The 16,343-nt window shown below is 38.9% G+C and overlaps 1 protein-coding gene across 6 annotated transcripts in view; it reads left to right on the plus strand.

Moving 5' to 3' along the window:
- The first annotated feature begins 688 nt into the window (after positions 1-688).
- The window catches only part of LOC134651123 (ubiquitin carboxyl-terminal hydrolase 7), a 30,311-nt gene continuing 14,656 nt past the window's right edge, over positions 689-16,343 (plus strand). For 2 of the 6 annotated variants that reach the window (XM_063506133.1, XM_063506137.1), the window contains exons 1-11: positions 689-1,199; positions 1,283-1,409; positions 5,301-5,431; positions 6,259-6,578; positions 7,665-7,828; positions 8,984-9,101; positions 9,780-9,921; positions 11,010-11,184; positions 12,136-12,328; positions 13,173-13,326; positions 15,406-15,542. In XM_063506133.1, the coding sequence (XP_063362203.1) occupies positions 1,334-1,409; positions 5,301-5,431; positions 6,259-6,578; positions 7,665-7,828; positions 8,984-9,101; positions 9,780-9,921; positions 11,010-11,184; positions 12,136-12,328; positions 13,173-13,326; positions 15,406-15,542 (1,610 nt within the window). In that variant the 5' untranslated portion in view covers positions 689-1,199; positions 1,283-1,333. Of the gene's footprint in view, positions 1,200-1,282; positions 1,410-1,528; positions 1,675-5,300; positions 5,432-6,258; positions 6,579-7,664; positions 7,829-8,983; positions 9,102-9,779; positions 9,922-11,009; positions 11,185-12,135; positions 12,329-13,172; positions 13,327-15,405; positions 15,543-16,343 lie in introns of those variants that run through there. The other 4 variants (XM_063506134.1, XM_063506135.1, XM_063506138.1 and 1 more) reach the window with 4 other exon arrangements.

Below are 16,343 nucleotides of genomic sequence, written 5' to 3' on the forward strand. Positions count from 1 at the left end.
GAGAACCTATACTTTATGGAAAGAATACTTTGATAAGAGATCAACAGAAAAGGGTATTTGGTACAAGACGATCCAACCTCATCCTCTAATGACACCGTGGATTGATTGTTTTCTTAATAGACGTGATATTGTATTGATGATGAGACTACGTTCTGGACATATCCCATTGAACCAATTCGGTTACTTAATGAAGAAAGTTCCTTCTCCTAATTGTGATGAATGTGATGTATTAGAAGACGTGTACCATGTTATAATGGAATGTGTCCGGAATGAAGCTGCTCGGATACAATTGGCTTTTTCAAGCCATAATACTGGTGCTATGTTTCACTTTGATGTCGGGGGCTGCAATAGCGTTCTGGCTGCTCCTTTGTCGGACGCCGCCATGGCGCTATTGCAGCTCGTACGTAAGGCTATAGTTCGTAGAATAAGTTAATTTTAAGAACATATATTAATTTGTTGTTTTTTTATGGAGCGACATGCTCACTTCTGTGACAAGCTCAAATAAAGAGAAAAAAAAAAAAAACTCATTGACTAGTCATCAAAATCCTCAAAATTGAGGAAAATATTATATTATGGCAACATCAAACTTTTTTAAGCTATTCAAGATATAATTTTTAACGTTGATTATAATTTAGACGAGGTATACACGATTTTTTCCAAAACAGACATAATTTCTCAAGTTGTCACTTTTCTTTTTACAAAGAACGAGCGAGACCACTATATGACGAAGTTTAAATTACCTCTCGTGCAGAGTCATTTTAAGTGCCGAAAGACATCGAACAGGGGGCCATCCCTACGGTGAATGTGAGAGAATGAGAAAATGGTGCATTCGTCGATCAAACCGGGCCACACATCCGAAGCCAGAAATTAAATTAACCACCATTTTGTTTATTTTCGCGTAAATAATTATAATACTGGATACCTTAGTGAACATTTTTACTCGGCCGTATAATGCAGTAATCGATTCATTCTGGCGATGCCTAAAATATTAGGAATGTGCTATTAGCGTACCAGCGACGTCGGGCCCTTGTGTTGATCTTTGCAGACGGCCGCGCCGCTTATAAACGTTACTTCGGCGCAGAGCGCTTTAAATCTGAAAACAGCAGTGCAAGACGAAAGGATTGAGAGCAAACGAAGTGGCCCGTTGCGATTCTGTCAACGACTCCTCAGGAAATCCAAAGGGAGGGATCCCCTGGTAGGTAGGTGTAGTGCAAAATTCGGTGGTCGTGGGTTGTGTAATGAGCGTCGCGCGTTGAGTCGCTTCAATCTTGAATCTGTCCAGGAAATATCGAAGAGTCGTGGGCGAGAGTCCCCCGTGGCGCGCCCGGCTAACATGAATCACACGTCTGCTGCGGACAGGCAGCACGACACTAATGTGAACCAAGTGGAGGAGATGGAAACGCAAGACGGTCAGTAATACCACTAAATCTATCGTAACCCAGAAAAACGAATCTTACACGCTAATGACGTATGTAGTAGGCCTAATTTATCATTCAAATGCACTTATATTATTCAGTGGTTAATGGTCGGATTAACGTCATTGTCATTTCAAAGTAGCTGTTTTGTACTATTTGCCAGATATAAAGGTTAAGCATTGGCTGTTTATCATTCTGATGCATAAATTTTAAATATTTACACTATACTTAACCTCAAATGTAATTGAACATAGTATTGGTAGGTATGAAAGTGGACATTTGTTTATATGACGTCCATGTCATGTTCTTGGTGATGGTAACAACAATATTTGATTGTTTACTTGCATTAGGTTTATTCATAAACATGTACATCTTCCTTTGTTCTAAAATTGCAAGTCGTCCTTTGAGTGCAATACTTTCTAATTTTAGAACACTTTGTGTTTTATTTCAATACTTAATTAAACTTTGCATATGATCTTTACTTAGGTCAAATTTATTATTATATCAGATGTATGTTATTGATGTGGTCATATACATTATAAATGTTATTTTTATTGTATATATTTTGTCATTTATGCATTGCATAAATTGTAATTAGTTTAATTCAAAAAAGGAGCTTGCCTGCATGTTTTATGATTAAGTTACTCAATTAATTATCATGACACCTGGTTTGCTTTTAAGATGAGTTATTGGTATAGGTATCTTGCCTTGTTCATTATAGTTTATATCTTATTGAGTGATAAAATGGAAATTATTACATAAATTTTATACAACTAAATTATCTCTCAAATGTATAAATAGGTTGTCTTGAGAATAAAAGTAATACTACATTTTAACCCTTAAATACATGATTTTTTCGTTTTGCCCGAAATTAATATATAAATATATATCACATAATTGTTTGCCGTTTCTAGGAAAAATAGTAAAAAAAAATATATCATCGATTTTCACTGGGAAATCAGTGTTAAAAGTTGCATAGTCTAAATCATATTTTTGGAAATATATAGCTATTAGTAAGGGGTATAGGAAAAATCTTAACTGCCAACAGAAAGGTACACTATTTGTGATGTTCCTATGATAAAATTTGTAAATACAAAATAATTACAAACCCCGAAAAATCTGCTCAAAATCACATACTAAAAATCATCAACTTCCAGGTTTTTCTAAGTTTTCCGACATTTCGTCTATAAACAAATGTAACTTTTATAAATTAAAATACTGCGTAAATTTATGTAATAATTCGGAAAATTTATTAGTTTTACTATTGAAATAATATACAAGAACAAATAGAATTTGTTTAATAATGCATAACATTTGATGTTTATGTTGTGTGTATAAATGCATCACTATGCATTTAAGGGTTAATGAACAAAACTTGCATGTAGTTAGTCAATTAACATAGTACATAACAATAATATCTAAAACTCATTTCATTACCTAATTTCATGTAAGTACGTACTCAAATACTAAACTATGCAGTCATTTGAAATAGTTTTCCCACCTCCACATCTATTTGGAGATCAAGTCAAGGCTTCATATTTACAATGTGCTGCTGGCATGTGAATCTAATATGTATAATTCTGAGTACATATATTATAATATGTACTCAGAATTATACATTTATAAAAAGACAAATAAAAAAATGGATATCTGGGGCTCATTTCTCAAAAGCTTATAACTTGTAATACAAGTGGAAGTCCCTTTCTAACAAAAAGTGACATCCGCTTGTATTACAAGTTTGGGGGCCAAATAGATAAAATACATAGTGTGTTTGTATAAAACCCCAAAGAGAAATAATATATGTGTAATTTGTAATATTTTAGAAATGAAAATTTTAAGTGTTTAGTTGTGAAATGAAGCTCTTATAAAAGTCTTTAGCAATTTTGGAAACTGATATTATATAAATCCATGGTCTTAACTTGACAAGTTTGTAATGCTAGCAACATCACTTTTTGTTTATTTGGAACCGTGGTATTGGTATGGTGTAATATTAAATCAATCGCACATTACCAGTGTTTTGACTCTGACTACTGGACTTGTGTCTTTATTTTGTACTAGCTTTTGTATGTGACTTCGTCTGCATGGAATGATGATGATCATTGGTAAAAACTACCTTATGTTCTTCTCCGGGCCTCAAAATATCTCCATATCAAATTTCATCTAAATTGGTTCAACAATTTAAGCATGAAGAGGTAGCAGACACACAGACAGAGTTACTTATTACTAGGGATTCCACCCACATGTTGGAAATACATAAAGGAGGTATAGATAAATTTTTCCATAAAGGATATTTCAGGTTTTATAGAAAGAGAAACATAATATTAATATTTTACTGTAATTTGGTAAAATCGTGACTACCCTGAAAAAAACTATCTTGTTCTATTATTCAAAAGAAAAATGTGGTAACTATGTACGGAATGCATACACAGTTACTGCATTTTAATTTTGAGTACCTAGCAGTGCGAGATACGAGATTTTTTCAAAGTAGTGATGATATTTTTCTTAGTAATAATCTATCATAAATGTTGCAAGACCTCTTTTACTCATAATAAGTTTACAGCTGGCTAGTACCAATTCTCTATTGTCCAATATGACAACTTGTGGCATATTGTGTCAGTAGATATATTAAAGAGTTTAAGCAATTCTTTTGGACATAATTAATGCTATATTTATTATGTGAAGTTGTATTGATATTTATTATGTAAGGTTACCTGTAGGGAATTGAATATTTAAGAAGAGTGCAATTTTATCTCAAATGTCTTTACCAAAACTGGATACTAAAGGTGAATACACACTCCACAACCCCATACAAAATACAAAGGCTCATGAATTTAAAAAGTAGTTTGTGCTAACACAGAGCTCTCCAAACTATGGCTCACAGGTCAGAGGAATGAGTATGAACCCTGCATATAATATAACCCAGCCTGCAAAAAGAAGTGGTGGACCCTCGGGCACAGAATAAATAATAGTACTAAGTACAGAAGACTTACTCTCTAACAAAACGCGTCTGTTACGATCAGCACGGATATGGCCGCTATAGTTCGTTTTTTTTAGCATTAGAAAGAACTTGAAAGAAGGTAAGCGATTTTGACATGTCTTTTAATTGAAAAACACTTTTTAAAAATCAATAACTATTACTTATGGAAGCAGAAGACTATAAAAGATCGTATTAGATTCATAATTGTTACATATTTACCGTAACTTATTTTTAAAATGTGTTTTTCAATTAAAATACACATCAAGATTGTTTACCCTATTTCTAATGCTAAAAAAAAACGAAGTATTGGTGGCGACAGCGCCACGCGCGGCTTATGACTTTCCCCAAAATTGGGGCCGGAACGGATGTACTTTTAGCTACCTGTAGCAAAGCGACGAAATCGCAGAGTGAGACACGCCTGCCTCGGGGTCAAAAAGTACGGAGACCCCTGTTCTAACGGAATAATGTTATTTTTACTTACATATAACATGTAAGGTTATCAGAACTTCTAAAAGTGTTACTCACAGAAATATTTTGGGAATATGTAGACCTAACAATGATGGCCCTGGAGCAATACTGATTCCCATTCTAGTGTAGTAGTAGTAATCACTTTATTGTACACAACGCAGATTTACATACAATTTACAGAAATAAAGGTACAAAGGCGAACTTATCCCTATAAGGGATCTCTTCCAGTTAATCTTCGAGTAGATGAGGGGAGGATTCAAATTAGATAGACAAACTAACAGCCAGTCGTCAGGCGTGCTTCAATTTGCACAGATAAATTATGTGTCAGCAGCCCTTGAGTGAATCGTTATTATTGTTTACTTTATCACATGTTATCCATGCAATCTGATAAACAAAATTCGTCAGGTGAGTAACGATTGAGTGAGTATTGTATGTTACAGTGGAGACCGTAGATACCGCCACAGATAAGGATTGTGACGAGACGGAGACTCTTCTTATGAAATGGTCCACTGATCAGGTGGTCATGAGTGAGGTTATGAAAAATCAGGAGACAACATCTACTGCTATGGTTGTAAGTATATATCTAACCATTTGAACGCCACGCCTATAGTGCCCGGCGTGTCATCGTGAACTTTAACGGAATGCACGAAGGTTGATATTGGGCTGTAGCCGCGCGCGTCAGTTGACGTCTTTGGCGGTCAAAAGGCTAAGCATTTCTCTTACCTTTCTTTAATTGAACGCGATTAATATGTGTGAAAATTAGTGTGTCCGATTTTCTACTGGTTAAATACATATTTCGTTATCTCCTGCTTTTCTGATAATGTTGTTTAACAACATGACTGGAATGTGGAAAACGATTGACAAATATTTTTAAATATAGGTCTTCGTTACTTATTTCACCTGTAAGGCAATGATGATGCTTCTGAATCTTCTGATAAAAACAAAGTTTCATCAGACACAAGGAGAATGGTGACCATTGATGAATAAACCAATAAGCGGGCTTCCATGATTATTCGTTTTTATTTGCAATAATTATTTAAATGAAATGAAATATTTTTATTTCGAACATGTAGTCCATATATAGGGTTAATTAGGTATTACAATAACTTATATCTATAGTTAGTATTATAATTAAGACAAAACAAACAAACAAAACATTTATTTTACATTTATATAATAATTATTTAAGTATATTTTCAGTTTCTTTTGAATTAACGTTAAGTAATGTAGAAGAATAATAAAAAAAGTTACAATAAATTGATCAAAGTTCTAAAGTTATGGTTCTCCCTTAATTTAATTTTTCTCATTGAAGGCTATAAAATAAAAATAAAATAAAAAAATTGAGTCTTTCACTCTGACATCACTATGAATAAACACATTCATATTTTGCCTATACAGCAAGACACCGAAATGGAAGACGACGAAGCGCGGTCCGAAGCGACCTTCCGCTACACAGTGCAGAACTTCCGCAGCCTCAAGGACTCTGTTCTGTCCCCACCCTGCTACGTGCGCAACCTGCCCTGGAAGATCATGGTGATGCCCCGGCAGGCGCCCTCTCCCGACCGGCAGCAGCAGAAGTCCCTCGGGTTCTTCCTGCAGTGCAACGGGGAGAGCGAGTCTTCCAGCTGGTCGTGTTACGCCATGGCAGAGTTGAGACTCATCTCGCATAAGCCGGACTGTGAACCGTTTTTTAGGAAGATACAGCATTTGTTCTACAGGTAAGTGGTGATTCAAGTGTTTACACGGACCTACTATAGACCTATCACTTAGGCCAGCGGTCGGCAACCTTTTAGAATAGAATAATATTATTATTCGTGAGCACAAACACAAAAAAGAAAATTACACAAGCAGAGAAACATAAAAAAGGAGAAGGTCGAAATGGTCTCACCTCAGCATGTTGCTGGCGACTTCCAGCGCTGATCTTCCGTTGAGACCATCCGGTGAAACAATCACGACAGGTAACATGAATATAACAACAAAATTAATATAATACAAACAAAAGCAGCAGCCAAGGGCCACATAGTAGTTAACAAAGTTAACGCGGGCCGCACTTGTTAATATTTATGACTTTATCAGACATTGTTGTTTGTCAATATTATATACAAAATAGCCAGGGAGGCTCGCGGGCCGCAAGTGAAAGGTTCACGGGCCGCTGACTTAGGCGGTTGAAGAAGTCGCGCTGAAGTTGCTCATGTAGGTACGTACATTACAGTTAGGAAAGCTAACATTCGATGCGTGGCAGAAAAATAACGGTCAACTTTACAGGTGGTTAAAAAAAATCCGTCTGGATCCAGACAGGTCTTATATATGATGACGATTTATTGTTTCTTATAACTAGTAGTTCGCCCCGAACTGAGAACTCGCGGTTAGTCAAAATGTTAAATCATTATTTTAAAATTGTAAATTTAAAAACTATATTATAAATGTATAAGCCGAGCACTTTCATTTGATACCAAACTCGACCATACTTTCTTGCAAAAAAGATGACCAGAATAGCAAGACCCCTCACAAATAGCTTTTTAGCCTTCTAAGCTCTTCTAGCTCAATAACCCCTTGATCGAGCCTGCTCATAGTTTAATGACTAAAATATAATGCCCTCAAGTACACGTTTACCCAATTTCATTTAAATTAGAAAAAAATTACTTAAGTTATTGTGTATCAAACTATCCTCTGATAGTTCAGCTTAAAAACATCGAAATGCCGGGACGTGCCCCTAGCCAGCCGTGTGCTCCAAGTTGGATGTAAGAACTTCACTTCGCTTCGCTCGCTCGTTCGATAAATAAATCGACATTGTTTCTCAACAGTAAGGAGAACGATTGGGGCTTCTCCCACTTCATGGCGTGGAACGACGTCCTGGACCCGGAGAAGGGTTACATCAAGGACGACGCCATCACCCTCGAGGTGCACGTGACGGCGGAGGCGCCCCACGGCGTGTCCTGGGACTCCAAGAAACATACCGGCTATGTTGGTAAGTGGTTCATAGTTATTTGTACAAGAAGAGATCAAAGTTTGATATTTCTTCGAGTGCTTATTTTGAGTCCCGTGCAAGCGAATATACTATACTAATTTAGAATCTTGAGCGTAGTAAGGGACTCAAAAGCGCACGAGATGTATATAACTTTGATCTCGTGTAGTTCAGAAAACTTTTCACCTCAGCAGTGAGAACATATTAGAGAACCCGAAAAATGTATTCCTCCTTCAACACTTACCTATTCACTCATGTTTTCTTAAGATATACCAACAATTAAGTTTTCACCTCAGCAGCTCGAACAAGGGTACTTTGCTACATAAGAACAGTGAGCAAAATCGCATTTTGCTCATTTTGTCTCACTCAGTGAGCAAAATGGGATTTTGCTCACTGTTTTTAAGTAGCACAGTACCCTTGTTCGAGCTGCTGAGGTGAAAAAATTGTTGTCATGGGCTCTCCTGATCCAGGAACGGGGCTGGGTGTGAAACGTCGGCTATGTTGATAGGTATCATGTTGCCACTTGCAAAAACAATATTTATTTGTTTTCTCGAAATTTATAAAATTAGCAATTCAATATTTTGTAGGTAGACTTCGTCTATTAAAACCCTTTAAGAATAGATACTACGTAATATTCCCCGTACTATGCAGTCAAGGCCCTAAACGTAGAATTACGTTAAAAAAGCTAAGGTAAATTTAATAACCTGACGTCATATGAATCTTATTAATTCTTAATTCTATATGAACATAACAGTTAGTGGTGTCTAAATACGTCGAGGTGTGTTTACACACTCGTTGACGGTTCGTCACCACAGTGTAGGTATATATGGCACGATGATTCACCAAAGTCTATTATGAGTTGTTATGCTCTATTATTTCGATCAGGTTTACTACGTTGAAGCAAAAAGCAAGTCGATTTAACAAAAAAAAAAAATGTTAAATTGTACCAATCTCATATTGATGGCGTTATTATGAAGTCTAGCCGTTAATTTTATCTATTGTTTTGTCTGACTGTGAAATACTATTGTAACTAGAGCTAGAGCTAACCTGACATTTAGAAGTTTTCCTGGCGAAACCCCCAAATTGAAAATAAAGTAGAGCCCAAAATATAAATCATTTGTATAGTTCATGCAATATCAAACTAACACTTTTCTACAGGCCTCAAAAACCAGGGTGCGACTTGCTACATGAATTCCCTGCTGCAGACCCTCTACTTCACCAACCAGCTGAGAAAGGCAGTCTACAAAATGCCCACGGAGTCGGACGATAGTACAAGGTAATTATTACCATTTAACAATACATTAGCAATTTCATTTTAGGGGTTAGGTATTACGTAGGTATCCCATGTCAATATTAAATTTCTCAATCTGGACATTTTATGAAAACACTTATTTAAAACATAATATAGATTGGACAAGATGGTAATTTAAGAAAACACGTCATGATTGACTTCTAATGGTCCATTAAGTCAATTGAACTTGAAATACCTAATAGAATGAAAGAAAAGTATCGTTCCTACAACTCTGAAATTACGTATACCGTACCTGAAGGGATAAGTATTGAGTAGTGGAGAGAGATGAAACCGTCAGTTTCATTTTAACACATTCAGTGCCGAAAACCCGACTATCGGGTATTTTATGATTTCGTTCCCAGGCCGGACGACCCGATAGTCGGGATCGTGGTACTACACGAAAAAAATTTTGTAGCCTGGCGCGGATGTCTGGTGGCAATAAATGCGTTAAATATATAATTACAATTTTTATCTGTGTGTGTGAATTCGTTTATTAACCTTTTATTTCAATAGTAATGTTGCCGAGGAAAGGAGAGAAACGCATTTTCTGACGAGGTCCCTACTGGCACGAAGTTCTGACGAGTTGCCCGGGCGAAGCTTGCTGAGGCCTGCCTAAAGGGCCGAGTCAGAAATGTATATTACATGGAAATGTCTGTTCACCAGATCCGTCGCCCTAGCGCTGCAGCGAGTGTTCTACGAGCTACAGTTCTCCGACAAGCCCGTCGGGACCAAGAAGCTCACGAAGAGCTTCGGCTGGGAAACGCTGGACTCCTTCATGCAGCATGACGTCCAGGAGTTCCTTAGGGTGAATAAATCAATCAATCAATCATCACTTATTTCGAACAAAAGTCCATAAACTGTTTAGACGTCAACGGTTTCACTCACTTGAATTTTTAGTCGCTATTGGCGACATGTTATGACGAGGCGGGCGGCGCGATCAGTGCACGAGTAGCAGTCGCCGCGAGCACTCGAGCCTGAGGAAGGACCCCCGAAGGGCCCGAAACATGTCGCCAATAGCGACTGAAAATTCAAGTGAGTGAAACCGTTGTCGTCGAAACAGTTAAAATATGTCTCACGAAAGTTTAATATCGAAAAGTCCATAATGTGTTAGTAACATACTAATTCTTAAAGCTAGGGTTAGTATTTACAAAAAACCGGCCAAGTGCGAGTCGGACTCGCGCACGGAGGGTTCCGCACCATCAACAAAAAATAGAGCAAAACAAGCAAAAAGACGGTCACCCATCCAAGTACTGACCCCGCCCGACGTTGCTTAACTTCGGTCAAAAATCACGTTTGTTGTATGGGAGCCCCACTTAAATCTTTATTTTATTCAGTTTTTAGTATTTGTTGTTATAGCGGCAACAGAAATACATCATCTGTGAAAATTTCAACTGTCTAGCTATCACGGTTCGTGAGATACAGCCTGGTGACAGACGGACGGACGGACGGACAGCGGAGTTTTAGTAATAGGGTCCCGTTTTTACCCTTTGGGTACGGAACCCTAAAAACACAAATACATACACAAATCGAGTTGGACCTAACTCTTCTTGGCATTTGCAATTATAAAGTGACAAATTATAAATGTCAATTTTTTATGAAAATGCGACGTTTGTAACGACACCTCCCCACTTTGTCCTGTCACATATTAGACGGAACTCAGCAACAAAATACAACATTTATTTACATACAGTCTGTGGAATGTGACAAAAGCAAACATTATTGAGTAACATAAATAATAAAAGCTTATCGGCAAGTCATTGATTTGGGGAAACATTTTACTTTTAAAAACATGTTCAAGAAAATATTTTCAACTAACAAGCAGTTACAGTGACTCAAAATGACATTGTCTCGTCATTGTTTGATACCAGTTTTGATACATATTCTTAAATTAAGGTTCTACTGGACAAATTGGAGAGCAAAATGAAGGGCACGTGCGTCGAGGGCACGGTGCCCCGCCTGTTCGAGGGCAAGATGACGTCGTACATCAAGTGCAAGAACGTGAACGTGTCGAGCACGCGCGTCGAGACATTCTACGACATACAACTGAACATAAAGGGGAAGAAAAACAGTAAGTCCAGAGCCCGAAGGCTTATCCTATTGTCTATTGTTCAGTAAAACCGCACGTGCTACTTACCTGCAAAAAAGGGTCCTAATTATTCTATTTGGCACCTGAGCGCGGGCTAGTCCAACGCTCAAAAAACCAGTGTAGGTGCGCTCTCCGATAACGCGCCTTTGTTACGCATCTCGATGACACATTTTAGACTGGTTCTGTAGCGTTCGACTCGCCGGCACTCAGTAACCGAAGTACCGATTTTTTATGCAGGTGGTTGTGGCACGTGGCACGAGCGGTTTTACTTAACAATAGACAATAGGATTAGCCTTCGGGCTCTATTAGAAAGCTACAAACTATACCTAATACCTGAAAACCAAATGATTTCATCCTTTATGTTGATGGGTCTTGCTTCTGTGCTTTAGTGTGGATATTTTCGGAAAAAAATACAGCAGGGATTGTATAATACCGAAAATGCATAATATGAAAATTGAAAGTGGTTTTTCTCTTTCTCTATTACTCTTATATATCTCTCTATCAAACTGTTGCAACAGGGATATATACGGAGGAAGGCGAATCACATTTCTATGTTCGCGGTGATATTTATGTATGCGGCCCAAATAGGCGCCCTTAAAGTGGGTTAATTACAGGGATCAGAGTTGTGTTTTTAGAAAACGACTTCGTATTATTAGATCGCCCTATTGATCCAGTAATTTTCTACATTTTGCGTTTGCGTCAAATCCGGTAGTTCTGATTTTTTGCAGACTTGTTTATGATGTTGGCCCAATGAATAATCCAAGTTTATGACCTCGCGCCGAACGCAACTTTTCGAACATGACGCGAAAATATCGTTTTTTTTTTAGTTTTGGGCGATTCTAACCCTAAAGGACTAGTTTTTGATAGTACCTTCCTTAGACGTTTTTAAAGACGTTGGCGCTTTCTGCTGCTGAATAGTGTACTTGATTGCAGTCGACGAGTCGTTCAAAGACTACATCAGCACGGAAATGCTGGACGGCGACAACAAATACGACGCGGGGGAGCACGGGCTGCAGGAGGCAGAGAAGGGGGTGATTTTCGCCTCCTTCCCCCCCGTGCTGCATTTGCACCTCATGCGGTTCCAGTACGACCCCATCACGGATAGCTCCGTCAAGTTCAACGACAGGTGAGACTCTAAACTGGTTCACACAAGTGAAGATTAGAAAAATATTAAACTTAACAATCTATAGATGAGTCATAGACTAGGAATCCTCTAGACGGAGTTTAGAGCAGTTATTTCATGAAACCGATGCTGCCAAAAATACTGGGGTGCGAGTCCCGTGCCGTGATTGGTCCGTTCAAAGACACGGACGTCACACAGACACTTTGACTCGAAAATGGAGTAAAACTACCGTATATTTGTGGCAATGGGGGTAGCGCTACTATGCTCAGTCTGGAGGATGTCTTGTCTGTGAGATGAGTCAAGCGTTTGCGTTGTCCTAACTTTTTGCTACAGGAGCGTGGGATTTGCTTGGCGACTAATCCCACTAGTTTTGACAGTATAAACGACGCAGAGGGGAAACTAGGCCTTACTGGCATTAGTCCGGTTTTCTTACGATGTTTTCCTTCACCGAAAAGCAACTGGTAAACAACATATCGTCGTGTGACAATTAAAAGTCACTGACGCCATTGACATTATTGGACAATAAACCGTGTTACAAGTGTAATAAAGTGCATTGTTACTTTAATTTTTTGATAGTACTTAGTGACTTTTGCTTGTTATCCGACGATATGATATATAGAACATCAGTTCCGAAAAACTCACTGGTAAGAACCGGGTTTTGAACCCGCGACCTCGTCTGTGATACTGGAAATTTAATTCATAAACGGATAAACTGGGGCGGGTGCGATTTTCAATTTAATTTTTTTATACGATGTATCAGTTGTCTACAAGGGCTTCCCACTCAAATTAAACTGTCATTTCTTTTAATTGATTATTGTAAAATTAACCTTTTCTCCATTGTAATAAGGTTCGAATTCTACGAGCACATCAACCTGGACGCGTATCTGCAGGAGAAGCCCGAGACGCCGGCCGACTACACGCTGCACGCCGTGCTCGTGCACTCGGGCGACAACCACGGCGGGCACTACGTCGTGTTCATCAACCCTAAGGGTGACGGCAAGGTACGTCAACTGAACCTTATGTCTATAGCGGTAAGGTTTGAAGTCGACAGGCACACGAGAAGCGGGTCGTATACACGCTGCACGCCGTGCTCGTGCACTCGGGCGACAATCACGGCGGGCACTACGTCGTGTTCATCAACCCTAAGGGTGACGGCAAGGTACGTCAACTGAACCTTATGTCTATAGCGGTAAGGTTTGAAGTCGACAGGCACACGAGAAGCGGGTCGTATACACGCTGCACGCCGTGCTCGTGCACTCGGGCGACAACCACGGCGGGCACTACGTCGTGTTCATCAACCCTAAGGGTGACGGCAAGGTACGTCAACTGAACCTTATGTCTATAGCGGTAAGGTTTGAAGTCGACAGGCACACGAGAAGCGGGTCGTATACACGCTGCACGCCGTGCTCGTGCACTCGGGCGACAATCACGGCGGGCACTACGTCGTGTTCATCAACCCTAAGGGTGACGGCAAGGTACGTCAACTGAACCTTATGTCTATAGCGGTAAGGTTTGAAGTCGACAGGCACACGAGAAGCGGGTCGTATACACGCTGCACGCCGTGCTCGTGCACTCGGGCGACAACCACGGCGGGCACTACGTCGTGTTCATCAACTCTAAGGGTGACGGCAAGGTACGTCAACTGAACCTTATGTCTATAGCGGTAAGGTTTGAAGTCGACAGGCACACGAGAAGCGGGTCGTATACACGCTGCACGCCGTGCTCGTGCACTCGGGCGACAACCACGGCGGGCACTACGTCGTGTTCATCAACCCTAAGGGTGACGGCAAGGTACGTCAACTGAACCTTATGTCTATAGCGGTAAGGTTTAATGTCGACAGGCATACGAGACGCGGGTCGTATACACGCTGCACGCCGTGCTCGTGCACTCGGGCGACAATCACGGCGGGCACTACGTCGTGTTCATCAACTCTAAGGGTGACGGCAAGGTACGTCAACTGAACCTTATGTCTATAGCGGTAAGGTTTGAACTCGATAGGCACAAGAAACGCGATAAGGTCAAAATATGATCACCTCAAACTGAGCTGGTATCTTATGTTTGCCATTTTTAGTGACCTTTGTCTTTTAAAGGATTTGCAGGTATTACATACACTCTATGAAAACATACTATACATTTGACTGTATTTAAAATAAATTATTTTAGACCATGCATGAAATGCACCAGAAGATTAATAGAGAAACGTAGACAGCAGTTATTTTTAGACACAATTTCTATTTTAAAACCCGTATAAAACTATAAAGAATAGGTAATTTGATCGTGACGTCATATGCCAGTGTTTTATATAAATTCCATAGTAGCAAAATCGTTTTGAGAGTGCGAAAAAAGAAACTGATTTGACTAGTAGTCAAATACCCTATTATAGCTGGGGCATACTCGGAGTTTTAATAACGTAGTATAGGTGAACCAGGATCTATTGAGGGTGCGCCATGTTACGGAAATTTGTTGGTACTAATTTCTAGCAATGGCAACAATTTTAATTAATAGACAACATCTACCCTCTATGATAGTTGTCAATATTGACAATGTAAACATGGCTTTGTCTAGTTTCGTGTGAATTATTATTAGACTGCAATAATCATGCCGAAAGTTTTAGATTTTACAGAGAAAAAAGTTGTAAATAGTGTATATAGTTATTTATTGAAAAAAAAAACGCGCGGGAGAGAAATTTCTTCCATTAAAAAACATAACGAAATTAGCATCTGAATTGACGGGTAAGTTTCAAACTTACGGACAAATGTCACTATAGTCAGGTCGTCACGATTTGGTTGATGTCTTGTAATAATGTTATTTGTAAAATTATCTATATAAATTCTTACTTATAACTCTTGCGTTACTTATTGACTTTACGCTATTCATTTTATCTAAATCGAGTCAGCCATTTAAGCGTAAAAACCGAAGAAATATCCAAACATCAAACTTCGCACTTATTAAAGTTATCTGCCAATTTCCATTGTCCCCACTATACAAATTGTTGCTATATAAAATTCAAAACGAGCGCCCTCATGACAATACTCCCAAAGTTCTGGTTTACCTATAAATGTGATAACGTTTTGTGCAGTGGTGCAAGTTCGACGATGACGTGGTGTCTCGCTGCACGAAGCAGGAAGCCATCGAGTACAACTACGGAGGCCACGACGAGGACATGGCTCTCACCGTGCGCCATTGCACCAACGCCTACATGTTGGTGTATATTAGGTGACACTCTGTTTCTAACCTTACTTTTTAGGGTTCCGTAGCCAAATGGCAAAAAACGGAACCCTTATAGATTCGTCATGTCTGTCTGTCTGTCCGTCCGTATGTCACAGCCACTTTTCTCCGAAACTATAAGAACTATACTGTTGAAATTTGGTAAGTAGATGTGTTCTGTGAACCGCATTAAGATTTTCACACAAAAATAGAAAAAAAAACAATAAATTTTTGGGGTTCCCCATACTTTGAACTGAAACTCAAAAATTTTTTTTTCATCAAACCCTTACGTGAGGGGTATCTATGGATAGGTCTTCAAAAATGATATTGAGGTTTCTAATATCATTTTTTTCTAAACTGAATAGTTTGCGCGAGAGACACTTCCAGAGTGGTAAAATGTGTGTCCCCCCCCCCTGTAACTTCTAAAATAAGAGAATGATAAAACTAAAAAAAATATATGATGTAAACTTTCACCGAAAATTGGTTTGAACGAGATCTAGTAAGTAGTTTTTTTTTTATACGTCATAAATCGCCTAAATACGGAACCCTTCATGGGCGAGTCCGACTCGCACTTAGCCGCTTTTTTTAAAATCACTAGTGTTGTTAAGATACGCCACTCGCAATACAAACGCGGTGCATAGCGTAATGCATGCGAGCGGATAGAAAAAAAAAATCGTATACAGGGTCATTCGTGGCGTGTTTCTCAAAAGCTTGTGAGCCCGTTTCTCAAATGTCACTTTTTGACAGCTGTTGTTAGAAAGGGACTTCCACTTGTATTACAAGTTATAAATTTCTGAGAAACGGGCCCCA

The sequence above is a fragment of the Cydia amplana genome, chromosome 9, assembly GCF_948474715.1.
Source record: "Cydia amplana chromosome 9, ilCydAmpl1.1, whole genome shotgun sequence".
Classification (NCBI taxonomy): Eukaryota; Metazoa; Arthropoda; class Insecta; order Lepidoptera; family Tortricidae; genus Cydia; species Cydia amplana.